This window comes from Neopelma chrysocephalum, unplaced genomic scaffold (assembly GCF_003984885.1).
Source record: "Neopelma chrysocephalum unplaced genomic scaffold, ASM398488v2 Primary Assembly neopelma1_361, whole genome shotgun sequence".
NCBI classification, from domain to species: domain Eukaryota; kingdom Metazoa; phylum Chordata; class Aves; order Passeriformes; family Pipridae; genus Neopelma; species Neopelma chrysocephalum.
In genome coordinates, this window is record NW_020898025.1 from 1,095,524 (window position 1) to 1,111,739 (window position 16,216).

Consider the following 16,216-nt stretch of genomic DNA (forward strand, 5'->3'; position numbering starts at 1 on the left):
GGGGTCTGGACTTCAGTGATCAAGGAGCAACACTTTCTCTCAATTATGTCTCTCTGTGGCAGGGCCTTTGCTTTTGAAGTGTAATCACAGTAATCTACTCCTGTGGTTTCCTATTGAAAGGATTTCCCACGTATCAGTCCAGAGAAGAATTTCCAGCCTTTTGCAGTCAGAGTTTGGTATTTCCTTATTAATCCTGAAGTGTTCTTGCAGGCATCGCTTCCTCTCGGCCTGGCTCATGTGACACGGGCATACAAAGGGGCTGTGCAGCACCTCTGCTCCTCCCAGCACCTTCACAGGAGCTCTTGGATCAATCCCCACATCCCTGCGTTTCAACCTTTTTCTTTTCATGAGGCACACGTAGTTAAACTACCTAAAAGGATTGAGGTAGCAGATTCAAGGAGGCTTCCTGATGGTTGGCTCTTTGAGCCAGAGCAACAATACCAAGTGGAGAGCAGTTAAAGCCCCGTCAGCAAGAGAGAGAGATGTGGGATATTTTGAATTAGTGGGATATTTTGAGGGAGGAAACAACACGTTGCAGCGTTTGAGATGCAGCCCCGGGGAGCACGAATGAGCCTGTTGGCTTGTGTATGAAATAGTTCCTTCATTAGAGATTAATTGGCGTTTACATTTCTTCTGTTGATAGAACTTTATCTTTAAGGCTGCAATTTAGATGCTCTTCGTGTTTGTTTTTAGCATCTTCTCTGTGCTGGGGCCTGGTGGAAGGGTGGCAGTTTGAGGCACTGTTGTGTCCTCCTACGCTGAGCAATCAAGGTGACGATTTGGTCACATCCTGGAAATATCTTTGGGGTTTGTGTTTTGGGTTTTTTCTCTTCCCTCCCTTCTTCTCTCTTTTTTTTTTTTTTTTAAATGGCTGCATAAACAGTTCCAAATGTTTCTTGGGAGTTTTTTAGCAGTCGTCATGCTTCCTGTAGGAGTCATGAAAAAGTGAATCCTCACCTTGTTTCTCTCTTTCCTGAAGAGATGGTTACTGTTGTGGGTGACCACAGACAAGAAAATCAGTGCAGAGGTGTGGCAGCATGTGGTGTGAGTGTATTTAAAAAAAAAATAAATTAAAAACCAAAATCTCTCAAAAGGAATGTATTTGAGAAGCTACCTGCAGAGGTGAGTTATAACCAGGAGGAAGCAAGTAACGAACAGAAAAGATACTGAAATATTTAGTCAGTAACTGCAAAGTTGCACTTTATAAGGTGGAAGGAATGATGTGTGTGTGTGTTTGGGGGTGGTGAGAGAGAGGTTGAAGTCAAAAGCCAGGGGCTGGGAAACCTCCTGGTGGCCCTGTTTTTACATACCAAAGAAGATAATGTGGGGAGGGAGAAGATGTCAGTAATGTAAGGTGATACCCACAAGGCAGGACTGGGGAAGCATTAGCAACAATTGCTGGGAAGATGTAAACACAATTTGCATCCTTTAGGGTGTATGGGGGCTCCACATGGGTGCTCCATTCAGGATTGAGCCCTGTAGCTCTGAGGATTCCAACCAGAGCCATCAAAGAGCTCTTTTTTTCTGCCCCCATGAATGGAAGCTCCTTTTCAGAGCCAGGCACAGAACCCTGTGTGGGCTCTGGGTATGGGGTACAGGGATCTGGGGCATCCTTGGAGAAGGAGCCTGGAGTCCTGCAGCGTGTGTCTGTGTTACTCCTCAGCAGCAGCAGCATCTGTGGTAACTTGAACACAAAACACGAAATGCAACTTCTTCAGAACTGTTTTAGTATCAGTGTGGAGGAGAATGGGAACATCAGCACAGCTGAGCATGGAAGGGCATCCAAAATCCGCCCCTGCAGGGAGAATCACACCAGTGCCATGCACAGGGTCGTTTGGGAACAGGTTCCACAGGATGACAGATGCTGTGTTTGCAGGGATGTTTGCTTTACCACCCCTGACAGAGCTCGAGGAGCATCTGGACAAAGCTCACAGGCACACGGTGTGACTCTTGGGGGTGTCCTGTGCAGGGAGTTGGACTCCATGATCCTTGTGGGTCCCTTCCAGCTCAGCATATCCTATGATTCTGTGGGTGTCTGAAGCTGGGCTAGAGTAGAGTAGAGGACTTGGACCTGGTTCTTAACTGATTTGTGCCATATTGGTGCGTGGAGCCTGCTTTCCATTGACCGGGCAGCCCCCCTTTTCCCAATAACGGGGTGCTTTTCCTGCCATCCCCATTAAATCCCTCACATGGCCCAGCTGCTGTTGCCCCACCAGAGCACCATTAACTCCCTGTGGTGCCCCTCTGGCTCGGTGTTGCTGTGGGCTGGGGCTGAGCCTCTGCTGGCAGCCAAACTCAGCAGACAGCTGGTCAAACAAATGTTCACAGGGTCTGTGTGCTGGGGCTTCAAGCTGTGCTGGCTCTTGGGGTAGGATTTTCTGAAGTGTAGCATACTGCAAGAACTTTTTTTTCCCTGGGAGGGTGGATTCAGCAAACATAAGTGAAATCCTGTTCTGGTCTCCGGGATTCTTCAGATTTTCCAGCCAGAGCTGGCTGTGTGTGATATTTGCTTGTGCAGACCTGTAGTGCCACTCCTCAAGCACCTGAGCTCAGCTAGAGAGGGTGGATCTGTACAAATACCACCCCAGGGCTCGTGGCAGGAAGGGATGGTGTAATAGAGAGTCCATTGTCATGGTGATCTGGTGGAAAACATCTAATTGGTATTAGTTAGGTCACCAGGAGATCAGGGAAGGATTCCCATTCAGTCCAAGTGGTGGAGGTTAAGGACTGTGCTGGGATTCATTTAGAGGTCACCACGCCAAAACAGCCCTTCCTTTAGTGTGGGAATAGCACTGCCAAGGTAAAAAAACCCCTCTGTTTTGAGGTTTATAGTCTTGAGGTTTATGGTGCTTTCAGGAAATCTGATTGACTATTCCCATGTCTTGGCTCCAGGCAGGGGTAGCACAGATTAGGAAGTCCAAGGAAAGTTGCATTTATTCACTTGTCTTGTCTCAGCTGCTGACTTTCAAGGCTGACAAAGTGTTTTTTGCGTGCATCCGAATAAATTCGATTCAGAACTCTTTATTCTACAAAAGGCAGCAGACACAAAGCACATGTAAAAAAAAAAAATGCAAAAATGAAACTGCCGTGGATGTCAGTAGCACTGACCGGAGTTACTGCATCAGGGTGGATTAATTGAAATGCATAAGTGTAAATTAACAGCCTGTAGTGTTTTGGGAGACCTTGTTATACGTGAAAAAAGCAGTGTTTCTTGTGAATATTTAAATTTCCAGCCTAAATTTACCTTATTGTGGAATATCTGGACATTAAACTACTACCTGCTATGGGGAAAAGCCGCTTACACTGATAATTCATCTTTCTTAATGATCCTTCTTCCCTGTCCTGCCACGGGAGATATGTCAGCATTAAATGACTTCTCATTGGGTTTGTTCTTGGCGAAACATCTGTGGGTTTGAAAGGACAGCAGGAATCCTGCTGTAATTCCAACTGTAATGTTGGAGTTTAGCAGCTGGGAAGGGGGAGATGAGCAGCTTCTTCCCTGCGCCGACCTGTTGGAGTTTCCTTCTGGGGTTTTTGGGAAGTCGGAAGCAATTCCTGTGGTATCTGGATGTACATCACGTGTCACAACTTGCCTTGCAGCCCTCGAGCCCGATGGATCAGATGGGGAAGATGAGGCCACAGCCCTACGGAGGGAACAACCCCTACACCCAACAGCAGGGACCTCAGGCGGGGCCACAGCAAGGACATGGCTACCCAGGACAGCCCTATGGGCCACAGACTCCCCAGAGATATCCCATGGGAATGCAAAGCAGGACGCAAAGTACGATGGGCAGCATCTCATATGCACAACAGGTAGAGCACCTGGTCTTCTGTAGTCTGTGTTACAGCAGGGAAAGGAACAACAAAATGCTGTGTCTTCTGAAGGGATCCCGTTCTGCCGGGTTGGAACCGGTTATTTAGGCAAAATGGCATTTCTTTAGGCTGCATTTTGCCCCACACCTGGATGCAGGTGTGATCGACACCCGAGGGCCTGTGGAATCCTCGTCTCCAAGAGAAGCAGCAGCAGAGCAGTGAATCCAACAAGGGAAAAATACATAGCGAGGGGAGGGAGATCCTCTTTCCGCTGTGTTGTGTTAAAGACACAGCTGTTCTTTGCAGAAGAAATGACTTCAGGTCAGTTTTGGCTCATTACATGATCCGAGTGGCGCCTGCTGGACTGTTTGCAGGATTCAAGAGACAATTTTTTTTTATTTTTTTTTTTTATTGGAGCAAGCAGTTTTTCCTTTCAGTTTTGAAGGGTGGTCAGATGGAGATCCCTAAAGGCTTAGCTATTAAAATTTTGTTACTGCCAAGAATAATGTCACACACAAGTGACTTTTGCTGTTGTCTGGGAAATACGTAGGTGTTGGCATTTCCAGTACGTTCCCAGTTAACTGCTCTGCACAGGCTTCTGAATTTTTACTTCTTGAGGATAATCTCTGTGTGTGTGTGTGTGTGTGTGTGTGAAATACCTTTGTAACTGGCATAACTCCATCCTCTTCCTCTGCAGATGCCTCCCTACGGGCAGCAGGGCCCCAGCGCGTATGGGCAGCAAAGCCAGACTCCATATTACAACCAGCAAAGCCCTCACCCCCAGCAGCAGCAGCCTCCATACTCCCAGCAGCCTCCATCCCAGACCCCTCACTCTCAGCCTTCTTATCAGCAGCAGCAACAGCCTCAATCTCAAGCCCCGCAGCTCCAGACATCGCAGCCGGCGTATTCCCAGCAGCAATCCCAGCCGCCCCATCAGCAGTCCCCGACTCCATACCCCCAGCAGCAATCCACAGCCCAGCAGCACCCCCAGAGCCAGCCCCCCTACTCCCAGCAGCAGTCACAGTCGCCGTACCAGCAGCAGCAAACCCAGCAATCAGCTTCCTCAGCCCTCTCCCAGCAGTCCTCGTCGTACCCCCAGTCCCAGCCGCCGCAGCCGCAGTCTGCGTATTCCCAGCAACGCTTCCCCCCTCCTCAGGTAGGTCATCTCCTGCCTTTTTGGTTTTTTTTTTTTATCTTCTGAAAGTTTTTAAAAAAAAAAAAAAGTTGTGCAAATCCTTTTGGTTTGTGCATTAAAATCGGTTGAACGCGTTAACAAGTTGGGTGGGAGGATATGATCAGAGCTGGACTGACTTCTCTTGTATCTCAGATGTGGTAGTAGGCAGAGCCATTCTAGTACTGCAGTTTTAAAGACTCATGCTAAGAAAAATGCTGCTGATTGGCAATTCAGGAAGAATTTGTTCATGGAAAGGGTTGTCAGGCATTGGAACTGCTCAGGGAGGTGGTGGAGTCCCCATCCCTGGAGGTGTTCAGGGAACGACTCAGTGCTCTGGTCTGGTTGACAAGGTGGTGATTGGTCAGAGGTGAGACTCAATGACCTTGGAGGTCTTTTCCAACCTCAGTGCTTCTGTGGATAGCGGTGTAAAGGATTCCACAATGGAATGGTTTCCACCTGCAGTTCTCCAGGTGGTCCCACAGCTACTCGTTTTAGCACAATGGCAGAGCACAGTTTGCAGAGCGACACGTGGGTGGTGATGGAAGAGTTTGCTCTTAAATGTAAAACTTGGCTTTAGGGAGGAGAAACAAAGCTGGCTGGGACCTTTCAGCAAACACTGCGAGGCATCCAAGGCAGCTGTTGAAAAGTGGAAGGTTTTAATTGACTTGCCTTGTGTATGTAATGAGGTACTTGGTGAGATGTTAGAAGGTGAAGAAGTGAAACGAGCAGATCCCAGGACAGCCTCTGATCTCCAGGATCTGTTGTAAGGGAAAGCTCAAGGATACTGTTCTGTCACATTTTAGACTTGTACTCCCAACTCTGTAGTAGTTGGGCAGTGTTTGTGTGCAAATCTTTGCTGTCTTGCCTCCTGTTTTGATCAAATGTCACCAAGGGAACACGAATCTTCCGCAATGTGAGAATATACCAGAGTGATTCCAACAGAGGCTTTATTGCATTCCCATTTGTGGTGGTTTTTTGGTGTTTCTTGATGTTTCAGGAGTTATCTCAAGACTCATTTGGGTCCCAGGCATCATCTGCTCCCTCAATGGCTTCCAGTAAAGGGCAAGAAGACATGAACTTGAATCTTCAGTCCAGACCTTCCAGCCTGCCGGTGAGTGGAGGGAACGGGGTGAGGGCAATCAGAAGCACAGCAGGATAAATTAGCACTGGTAGTATTCCACATGGAAATGGGAATGATGGAGGCTGCCTGTGCTTTTTACTAAGTCATTAGCTTCTGGCTTCCCACTGGAGATTGAATGTAATTTACAAAAGTAATGGATTTGAGAGGGAAGTTTAACCCTGAGTACTCTGCTCGGCAGGTTCTACCTAAAACATTTCATTTTTTGGGCTCTCTGTTTGCAGTGGCTGAAGTACCTGACCTCTGTCAGAGTAGGCCCTGACTTTCAGGGGAAATTGTCTCATTTTTATTTTATTTTTCTTTTCCTTAGCCCACTGTGGCACTGGTGGTTGGCAGCCTGGAGCACCATTCCCTTTCTGTCTCGTTGGATCCTTATACTGCTGATTTAAGCTTCTTTGGTCCAATCTGACTGAACAGTTGGTGAAAAAGACAAGTTTATTAGTACCTGGAGTGAGGAAGATCAGTCCCATGTAGCTCCTTCCTTGACAGATGGAGAATTATATTTCCTTTTGCATCCTAAATCTGCTTGCTGGATGTACAGTGACCAGTTGGGGATGAGATTAGTGCCCAGTGTTCAGCAGTTTTTGGACCAGAGTAGTTTAACTTTGGGTTAAAACGTCAAGAAAATGGAGAAGTATTAAAAGTTTAGATTAGTTTGCACAACTTGGTCTGTGCCTCTGACTTGGAGGAAAAGTTTGGAGCTGCTGAGTTCTGATTTTACTGGTTGCATGAATTCTACCCAGTAGGAAGCGAGTGAGCTTTTATTTTTTTATTTAGCCACTGGCTAAGCCAGTGTTTGGAGCTGCAGTTGGATTGGCCAGAGGAGTGAGCTGTGTGTATAACCAAGTTATTTTTGCTCCCAGCAATGAGAACAGCTTTGTTGTGAGCCCCTTGAAATAATTCCTTTGGATTGTGGGTACAAATTGTCACCCAAAATACAGAGTGATTCTAGTTCTGACCACCTAATGGGAGTAGTTGTGGGTTGTTGCCGTTTTCTTCCCTCTCTTTTTTTTTTTTTTGCCTTTTGGACCCTGATTACAAAGATTTAATTTGTTCTGAGGCCTGGGGAAAAAAAAATCTTTTTAAATAGCATGTTTCTTTCCACTCTGCCTCTCCACAAGTTCTTCCATGTGACCCATCTTCTGGCGAGGAACGTAGGAAAAGTGAAGTGAAGTAATTGAAGAAATTGCTGTAGCTTGGAACGGTGGGAAGTCCTGTTCAGTGGCATTGTTGCTGGAGCCTTCCTGAACCCTACTGATCCCCCTGACTTGGATTATAGGAATTTGTAGCTCTGCTTCACAGAAGTGGCTCCTGCTCAGCACCAAGTGGGAGTTTGTTTTATACCTTGTGGTTAAATATATTTGGCCCTTTTCAAGTTGTCCCTTCTCCCTGGCAGTCTAAGAAAAGGAATTCATCTCTGCTGCAAGAGTGAAGGAACCCAGAAACGAGGGAATATATGGTTTTCCTGGCCTTATCACCAAATAATTTGCATTTAAGAAATCCAACAGTCTTTAGCTTACTGGTGTATTTTTGGGCCTTTTCTTTCTTGGTAGGCAAAACTCCAAAAAAAGGAGGCTCCCTGCAGAAAAATCACTCTTATTCTTGTACTTGTTCCACAATTCCTTGTCACCTTGTTTGGATCCTGTAGGACAAGAGCAGCCACCAACTGAGGAAGGCCTCAGACAGGGATGCTGTGGGGTGGTTAAAAGGCAGGACCTCTGGGATGCTGGAAGCCAACTCCTTGTTTTCAGTGATCAATCTCCTGCACAAAGTTTGGCCTGGGGATGCTCAGGAACACAAGAGCTCCATGGAAGTGCACCATCAATTTCTTTTTATCTTCCTCATATTGCTCAGTCTGTCTGGTTTAGAAGGTTTTATCCTGCTCAGGAGGATTCCTAGATCCCTCTTTTGCCATCATGGATGACTTACAGAAGCAGAGTTAGTTTGTGGGCTTTTATTTTTTTTTTCCTAGTTCTGAGCCCTTTTCCAAGCCTCGGTGGGCACTGTGGAATTATTCACAGGGTATCTTGGAATCAGGGCAAATCATGCTATGCATCATCTTTAATTAAACATATATTTCCCAGCAGGAAAAGGGAGGTTCCTGCTCTTTGGGTCCTTGGAAAGTATTAAATTTATGTACCCAATGCCTTTGTGAGGCTCTGGCCTTTACACGTTGATATTGTAGATCAATGTTCACTTTGGAATTCTAAGCAATAAAGGGGGAATATTTCTTTGGCTGATCCATCACCCTTTCAGGAGGTGGTGATCTCCTGGCAGGGACATTGTCAAGTTGTTCAGCTCCCATGGCTTTGTCAGGAGGGGCCTGAGGAATGTCACGTTGATTGTTCTGGGTGGGGGCTTCGAAATCCCTTCCCAGTAATGATTTTTGTGCCAGTAACTAAACTTTCTCCTGAGCTCATATGAGCTCACTGATGCCTTTTAAAGAGGAACAGCATCCCTGTGAGTGTCCTGGCTGTTCTTCCTTCCTGTAGCAGGCAAGGTGAGGAATTTCTATGTAAAATTCACTGCTTCCCAAGGGAGCTTCTGCCAGGATTGCAGCCAAACTAAACTTAGATTGCAATTGCACGGGAGAAGTGAAGTGCAGTCTTTTGTGTCTGGGTGTAACAGAGGAATAGTCATCCTTAGGATAAAACCGTTTCTCCCAGGAGATTCCCAAGTCTCTTCTCCTTAGCAAAAAAATTCCTCCTGGCGAGTTGTATCCAGTTTATCCGGTGTCTTCACCGTTTGAAGTTTGGGTTCTGAGGCTGAAAGAGTCAAACACTTCCAGCTATCAACTGCCTTCAGCCACGGAAGGTGCTGGCAGCAAGTCTGGGAGAAGCAAATTGGGTGCTGGAACACCCGTTTGGGTTTGGATTGCGGGTCGGTTCTGCTGCAAAGTTCTTTGGAGTTTTAGGATTGTTGGGAGGGATTTTGTATCTCGCTGTGGAACGTGGAACAGATGTTGCTTTGCCCCAGTCTCTGTCTCATGGCTTTGAAGGAGTTGGGGGCAAGTTCCTGATGGCTTTGAAATGGATGAGGGGTGGAGGCAGTGGTGCCCACCAGGCTGTTCATTCCTTCCCAGGCACAGGTTGGTGTCTGTGGCGTTTGAGCTTCCAGGTTGGCCCCAAAAGCCATTTTTAAAGCAAATCTGTGTGCACTGGCTTATATTTGCTTTCCACTGGAGCTTCTGGGATTTCTTCAGTGAAGTTTTCCTACACGTGGAGCCCAAAACTGGTGTGAGAGGTGTTGTTTCAGCATTTCAGTAGGAAGGGTTTTGCTTGGGGTGGGACATACAGCCAAACCAGGAGGGCAGATACTGGCACGGTTTTGGAGGTCCTGACACTGCAAAGTTATCTTTGAATTTTTATGGCAGCAAACTAGGACAGCTTGGGCAAAAGTTTCAGAATTCCCTGCCCAGAATGTCCTTAGTTTGGTCAGTGTACTGGATATCCTGAGGGAGAAACCCCATCTGTGTTCTGGGCAGTTTATATTCATCTTGTTGTAGAGTGGGAATACTTTCAACTTCAGTATTTTGGTTTTTTTGCACTATTGGAAAACTGTTTGATTTATTAGTGGTGTTTCACTTTGGTTCATGTCTGACTTTAAATCTGGAAAGTGTCTTGTCAGTGGCAGAAAGGATTATAACCAACTGAAAACATTCCTGATCCATGCTTAACTTCCAAACTTGCATTTTGGTCTTGGGTCTTTGCAGTGTGGATTTAACAAAACTAGGATTTGTGGGGAGGGGAGAGGAATGAGGCTGCAGAGTTTTGGCAGAGCCTGTCTGTGAATATCCCCAGCAGTTGTGGGGTGGTTTTGGTTTGATTATCTCTTCCTTTCTAAGTCAAGTAGTTACTGAATTTGGACCCTGGAGGTTGTCACGGAAGCACAATTTGAATTTTCCATTCTTAACAACTGGTCATTTCAGCTTGTGCTCTGGGAGTGCTTGAAGTGGAATAAAGTTGAGCTCTGTCAGCTGCGTCCCCTGACCTGGAAATAATCAATGCAACAGGCTGAAATGCAGCAAAAAACTGTCTCAGAGCTGCTGTGGAGGGAGGGAGGAGCAGCCTGTTCTTTGAGCTTAAAATGAATAATTTTGACAATTTTTTCAGGGGAAAGAGAGAAAGAACCTTTTATAGTTGAATCTGCTGGTCACTTCAAGCCTTTTATTTTTTTTTTCCCCTCTCCTTTTTTCTCTTTCCATATGGGACTTCCTGCTTCTGTTTGGTTTGTATTTGGCCTTTTGAGCTTGTCTTATTGCTTGCCTTAGGAGAGGGATTAGCCGTGTGTGCATTTCAAAGCAGGGCAGTGCTGTGGGGCCTGGGCAGCACAGTGGATATGCAGATAAACCCACCAGCACCCCGAGGCTTCCCCCAGGAGCACAAGACCCAGAACTCTGGTGGTAGATATCCATGCATTCCAGTCTATGCTGATCTGAACAGTTTTTATCCCAAGTTACGGTGATGGGGTAGTTAAAAATGTGGTTTTCCCTGGTCAGTGCTCCTCTGCCCAAGATTTTTTTGAGTGTGTGACTGTGGCCACCATTGTGTGGTTTCTTGAGGAGGCTGTGCCTTTTTTTTCCCCCCCCAATTTTTTACATTTCTCTAATAGTGGAGAACACGGGGTGCTGCTCCAGAGCCACCCTGACCTTCCAACCGCTCCGGTTTCACGCCTGCGACCCGCTCCGGGGTTGCTTTGCTGTGTGTCCATGTGGCAATTTTCTCCTCTCCCACCCCTTCCTCTGGGTCTGAACGGTGTTCAGGGGGGGAACTCCCCACTCCACACTGCACTGCCTGGAGCCTGTCACCTCCTCCAGCGGCGAGCATCCCCCCGGAGCTGTGCCGAGCATCCCCCCGGAGCTGTGCTGGAGCCGCTGATGCAGGAGCTGTGCTATGCTTGATGCCGGGCTCGTTTCCTGTTTCTATTCTGGTCGTGAGCAGCTCAGCTCTGCTTCCTGCCTGCACGCCTCGCACAGATTCCCCGAGCCCCCAGCCCTTCCTTTGCTTCCCAGCGATTCTGACCCAGCTGGAAGCAGAGCTGGTGATCCCCGGAGCGGCCGGCAGCTCCCTCAGCACAGAACAGGCTCCTGTTCTTTTACCCTTGTTCTTCCAGGCCTGGCCACAGTGATTAGGCAGGTCAGTGCTGCAGCAGGAAATTGCTGTAGGATGACCAGTCCTGCTCTTGGATCCCGAACAATGGTCTGTGCTCTGTCACACGCGTCCCCTGCGCCGCCGCAGCCGGAGGATCCCGAGCTGCTCCTGCGCCGTGGCCGGAGCTCAGACCTCACAGGGTGACCCTCAGCTCTCCTCGTTGTGAGGCTGGAACATCATTTTTTCACTTCCTTTTTGCTGCTGACTCGGTGTCATTGGAGACCCTTTAAAAGGCGCGGAAGCCGCTTGTCAGTCTGATGTTGAGCGTATGATCCTCATGCTCTTCCCTTTCCATCAAAACTTAACCCTGCCAGAGGCCTCACCCCGTGCTGGGGAGGGAGAATCTGTGTTGGTGTGACCTCCATCTGCTGTGTGGAGCGGTTGCAGGGGTAATAAAGGTGTTTAACACAGTTTTTAAGCACTGCCACACCTGAGCTTTTGCTCTACAGGAATCATTTCCCTCTTAATATCCTTTTGGCGTGCAGGATTGATTTGTCTTGGAGACGAGTGGGATCATAAATGTCATGGAGAAAACTCTTTCCACATGGTGCCCAAATGTGGGGCATGGCAGGGGCCCAAGGCTTCAGCTGCCCCGAGCCCTTCCCGCAGCCAGGATGGGCTTGGATGGGTCATGCCAGGATTCCAAACCCCTCCTGATATTGGAGAAGGAGTTTTATGGTTGGTTTTTATTACAGTTTTGAATCAGGTCTTACACAGGAAGACAGAAACCTTTATTTAAAGGAAAAAAAAAAAGGTTTAATTTCCTGAAATGACAAAAAGTGACATCTCTAGGAATTGACTGTTTTGGCATTCTGACCCCGAGGGGAGCACTGGGCAGACGTCAGTGCCTGGCCTGGGCCAGGTTTCCATGGATATTTTACCTCTTCCCGTGCACACTCCCTGCTCAGAGCCAGAATGAGAGGGGAATTTCCTTGATTCTTTCCAGTCGTGTCTCTGGTGTCTCCATCCCACATGGGTCAGTGGTACCTGGGCACGGGGGTGGCATTACAGAAAGGTTCTTGATGGGAAGTGGTTTCTCTGGAGATGCTCCAGTGTCTGGGGCTCAGCCATGTTGCTCCATCCCTGCCTCCCCACAGGTGTGACAGACTTTGGGAAGGAGCTGCCAGCTTCCAGCTGTCTCTTAAAATCATAGAATAGTTTGGGTTGGAAGGGACCTTAAAGCTCATCTTGTTCCACCCATGGGCAGAGACTCCTTCCAGTGAAAGAACCACCAGGATTCATCAGGCTTGCAAATACCTGAGACCTCAGAAATCTTGTTCTCTCCTAAAACCTTCCTTCCTTCCGCTTTTTCAGAAATTAGTTGCATCACTGTTAGTTGTCTCAGAGGCAGATGAGAATACTAAAAGCTGATTTATCTTAAAATCCAAAGTCTTGGATGAACAGGGGCCTTTTTAATTTTGTAATCATTTCAGCCTCCTGCCTTTGCTGCACCTCTTTGCCCACCCTGACTTGGGTGGTTGGCATTGGTGGCACAGTCACATGCTGGGATGACTAAATGCTTTGGAGTCCAAATGTGTGGAACACATCAGAGGATGTGTTCCTCTGGAAAGAGCTTTCCAGAGAAGCACTTCTGGGGAATGGGAATATCCTCATGGCTGGCAACGAGAGGGTTGCTTCCTGCCTCTTCCGTGATTCCGTGTTTTATGTGATCTGGGGTTTGTCTTCAGACTGAAGGAAGAGACTTAAAAACCTCTGGAAGGAAAACAAAAGCTCTTTGAATAAATGGGTTGTGGTTTTGTCAGCTGAGGCCTGTACTAGTTTCCCTCCTGCACTTGCCTTCCCAAGACCAACCTTTCCAAACGATGGGATCGACTTGTAGGTTCCTTAATCCCCACACCGTCCGGAAAACCAGTAAGAGCATCCTCTGGTCCTGCTGCCATGTTGCTGCTTGTTGTGCCTGGGATCCTCCTGCTTTGTTCCTGCAGCTTGTTTTGGGGTCAGTGTTGCTGTAGGAGCTGGAGGTTTTATCCTTTCCCTTCTGGATGGATGGGACAACTTCTGGGATAGCCGAAGTGACGCTGCTCTGCCAAGCAAAATTCGGCATTTACCTGCTGCCTGGGATATTTGATGTTGTGGATAAAGCTGGGAGTGCTTTTAGCAGCTGAGCAGCCTCCAAAGGGTTAAATGGAAACTCTTCTGTCCATTTTTGCTGTTGCATCTCCCGGGCTCCTGCGGAAGAGCTCAGCACAGAGCTCAGCACCCAGCGCTCTCCGGGTGGGAATGCTGGCCTTCCACATGGCGGGCTTTCCCTTCAGCGACATCTTGTTCTGTGGATGAATCATGTTACTCCTTCTCTACTTTGTGCTGCAACTACAGCTCTGAATCTCTGCTCTCCAAAGACCGAGAAGATGAGATTTTTTTTCAGTCTGCTCAGTGCTCAGAGAGGGTGGAAAACCCTCTTGCCCTCCTTTTTTTTTGTTGTTGTTTTTTTTTTTTTAAATATATTTTGTTTTATTTTATTTTATTTGGAGGGAGAAGAGAAGGAGGGGTGGCACAGGGTAGGAGCAGGAGATGTGATTAAAGCTCCTGCCGAGTAGATCTGTGGGAGTGGAGTATCGACCTCTGAAAAATCAATGGCTGCTGCGGTAGCAGCGCCGGCTGTTCCGCAAGGCTCCCGTTGCAGGAATGTAGTAAAGCCAGCAGCACTTCCCTCTGTCCTCCTCCCTGCTTTATTTTGTACCTGCTCTCTGCCAGCGGACCAGACTCACCTAGATTTAACTGAGCTGGATTAGAACAGCAGCTTATTTTTGCAGTCAGAGTAGAATTCCTCGTGTGCCACCGAGCCCCTCCTCCCGACAGCCTCCTCTCCGAATGCTCCTTTCCCTGCAGTGCAGCTCGAGCCTGCAGCTTCTCCCAGTTTGTCTAAAGCCAGCCTGGAAGAATGAGCTTTTCAGCTTCTTTTTTTGAGCAGGGAAACTGCACGAATCTCTCCTGGCATGTTCTAGTCCCCATCTTAGGTTTGTAATTGTCAGCGCTGATGCCTGAGAGGAGCTAAAACTCCTCGGAAGGGAAGGGAATATGGACCCTGTAGCACAGGCTGAAGCCTTGCTAGTGTTGCCTCCCCAATATTTGTTTTACTGGGCAGGTGTTTTCCCCTTGAAGTTGTAAAGTCTAGCACTTATTTCCTCTCCCCAAGGACTGCGTGGATGAGTTAAGTGGCACGTAAGGACTCGAAGGTCCTTGTGGCACCCTCAGTTTTGTACCAGGATCTTGATTTTTTTTTTTCTTTTTTCTCTTGCAGAACCTGAGAATTCTCTGGTTTCTTGTTGCCCACACGTCATCCTTGCTCACATTAGAGGTTGAGCTTCCAGGGATGTATCCAAGGGCCAAACCCAGTGTTTTCATTGCATAAATAAATCCCTTTGTTCCTTCTGATTGCTGATCTTGTCCCATTTTGAAGTGGGATGTAAGAGAAGAGGGAAGGCCATGAATTTACAGAGCTCCATAAAACATGGAAGTGTAGTGGGCAGCTTGTGCTGGCGTGGCAGTGAGCTTCCTTCTGGGAATTCCCTGGTTTTTATGCCAGGAGAAAGTCATCCTTCCCTGTTAAATTTAAAACCAAGCTTTTTGGCTTGTCACAGAGTAAGGGGTAAGAGCCACGTGGCAGTGGAGGAAGCTGTGCACTGTCAGGGGTCACCAGCTCATGTTGCTGGGCTTTGGTTATATTTGATTAGTCTTCAGTCATCTTGGGCAGCTTGGGAATGTGGATGGACATGTTTCCCACACGTGTATGAGCACAAAATCAGTAACAGGTAAACTGACAGCTTTAAAAATACATGTTTTTGGGTTCTACCCCACTCTTCCCAGAGTATGGCAGGGGACAGAGCACGGGGGAACAGAGTGTTGCCAGAAAGGTTCTAGATGTGGTGAGGGAAAGACATTGGAAAGACATCCTGGTCTGTCACATCTGTGGAAACCTCAGGTTGGCTTTGCCAGGTGTCCTCTTGGATGTGCTGTGGGTGTGTGGTGTGAGTGGAGCACGGGGAGGTCTCCAGGCTGCTCCGTGTTGGGAGACAGTGCTTTGTGGAGCATGAGGTGCAGGATTCAGTTGCCTGTGCTGCTGAGCAGGAACGAGTCTATCCATGTCCCCAAAATAGCAGGGAGATCCTGCCAGTCAGCTGTGTAATTGTTGTGATAGGGAGAATTGAGGTATTTTGGGTGTGGAAATAAAGGGGAAAGGAAAGGACAAGATTGTGATTTTTAAGTGTTGGTAGTTTTTGAGTCAGTGGAAAAGCAACTGCAGAGAGAAAGAACTTGTAATAGAAAGTGGGCATTTCAATTAGAGGAATAAAGAGGCCTTTTCCCTTTCAGAAAGAGTGGGGGAATACATTTATCCATTGTTCTCTGGTCTTGCTTGTGAGCATCTTTATGGAAATAACTGGCCTTACAGAATTTATAAGCTGCACCACATGCTCGTCTCCAGACCATAATTTCCTTGAGTGCTGTCTGGTGATCTGATAGTGCTGGATCATTCCACCCTGCCTGAGCTCCTTCCCTCTTCCCCCACACTTCCCACGTGCACTGAGGCCGGGGAATGGGCAGGGGAGGCTATTCCATTTGCTTTCTGGTCAGTCTTCCTGCTCTTCCAGATAAGTGGGATGGGCCGGAGCGGAGCCTTGAATCTCTCTTCTCCTCTGGGATTTTATTACCTTGATCTCAAGTATTTCTCGTTGTTTCATCTTTTTGTTTGTTTAACAAACAAGCTCCTATCAGATAGTGGGGTGGTGGTTCCTCTTGTCAGATAAAAGAACCCCGGCTGTTTCCAGCACAAACCAACCCGGCTCCCTTGTGTCGGCCGTGCCAGGACTTGCAGCCCTTTTCCCTGGGATAGATGAACTCCCCTGCCCCCTTTCCTCTGGGTACCAGATTGTGTGATTCCAGGCATGGGTTTGTTGTGGTGTGAAAAGGAGGTGTTGCTGC

At 47.7% G+C, this 16,216-nt stretch overlaps 1 protein-coding gene across 3 annotated transcripts in view; it reads left to right on the plus strand.

Moving 5' to 3' along the window:
• Positions 1–16,216, plus strand: part of ARID1A (AT-rich interaction domain 1A) — a 62,470-nt gene that overhangs the window by 25,172 nt on the left and 21,082 nt on the right. For all 3 annotated transcript variants that reach the window (XM_027706054.1, XM_027706053.1, XM_027706055.1), the window contains exons 2-4: positions 3,601–3,813; positions 4,511–4,969; positions 5,985–6,098. In XM_027706054.1, coding sequence (XP_027561855.1) covers positions 3,601–3,813; positions 4,511–4,969; positions 5,985–6,098 — 786 coding nt within the window. The remainder of the gene's footprint in view (positions 1–3,600; positions 3,814–4,510; positions 4,970–5,984; positions 6,099–16,216) is intronic.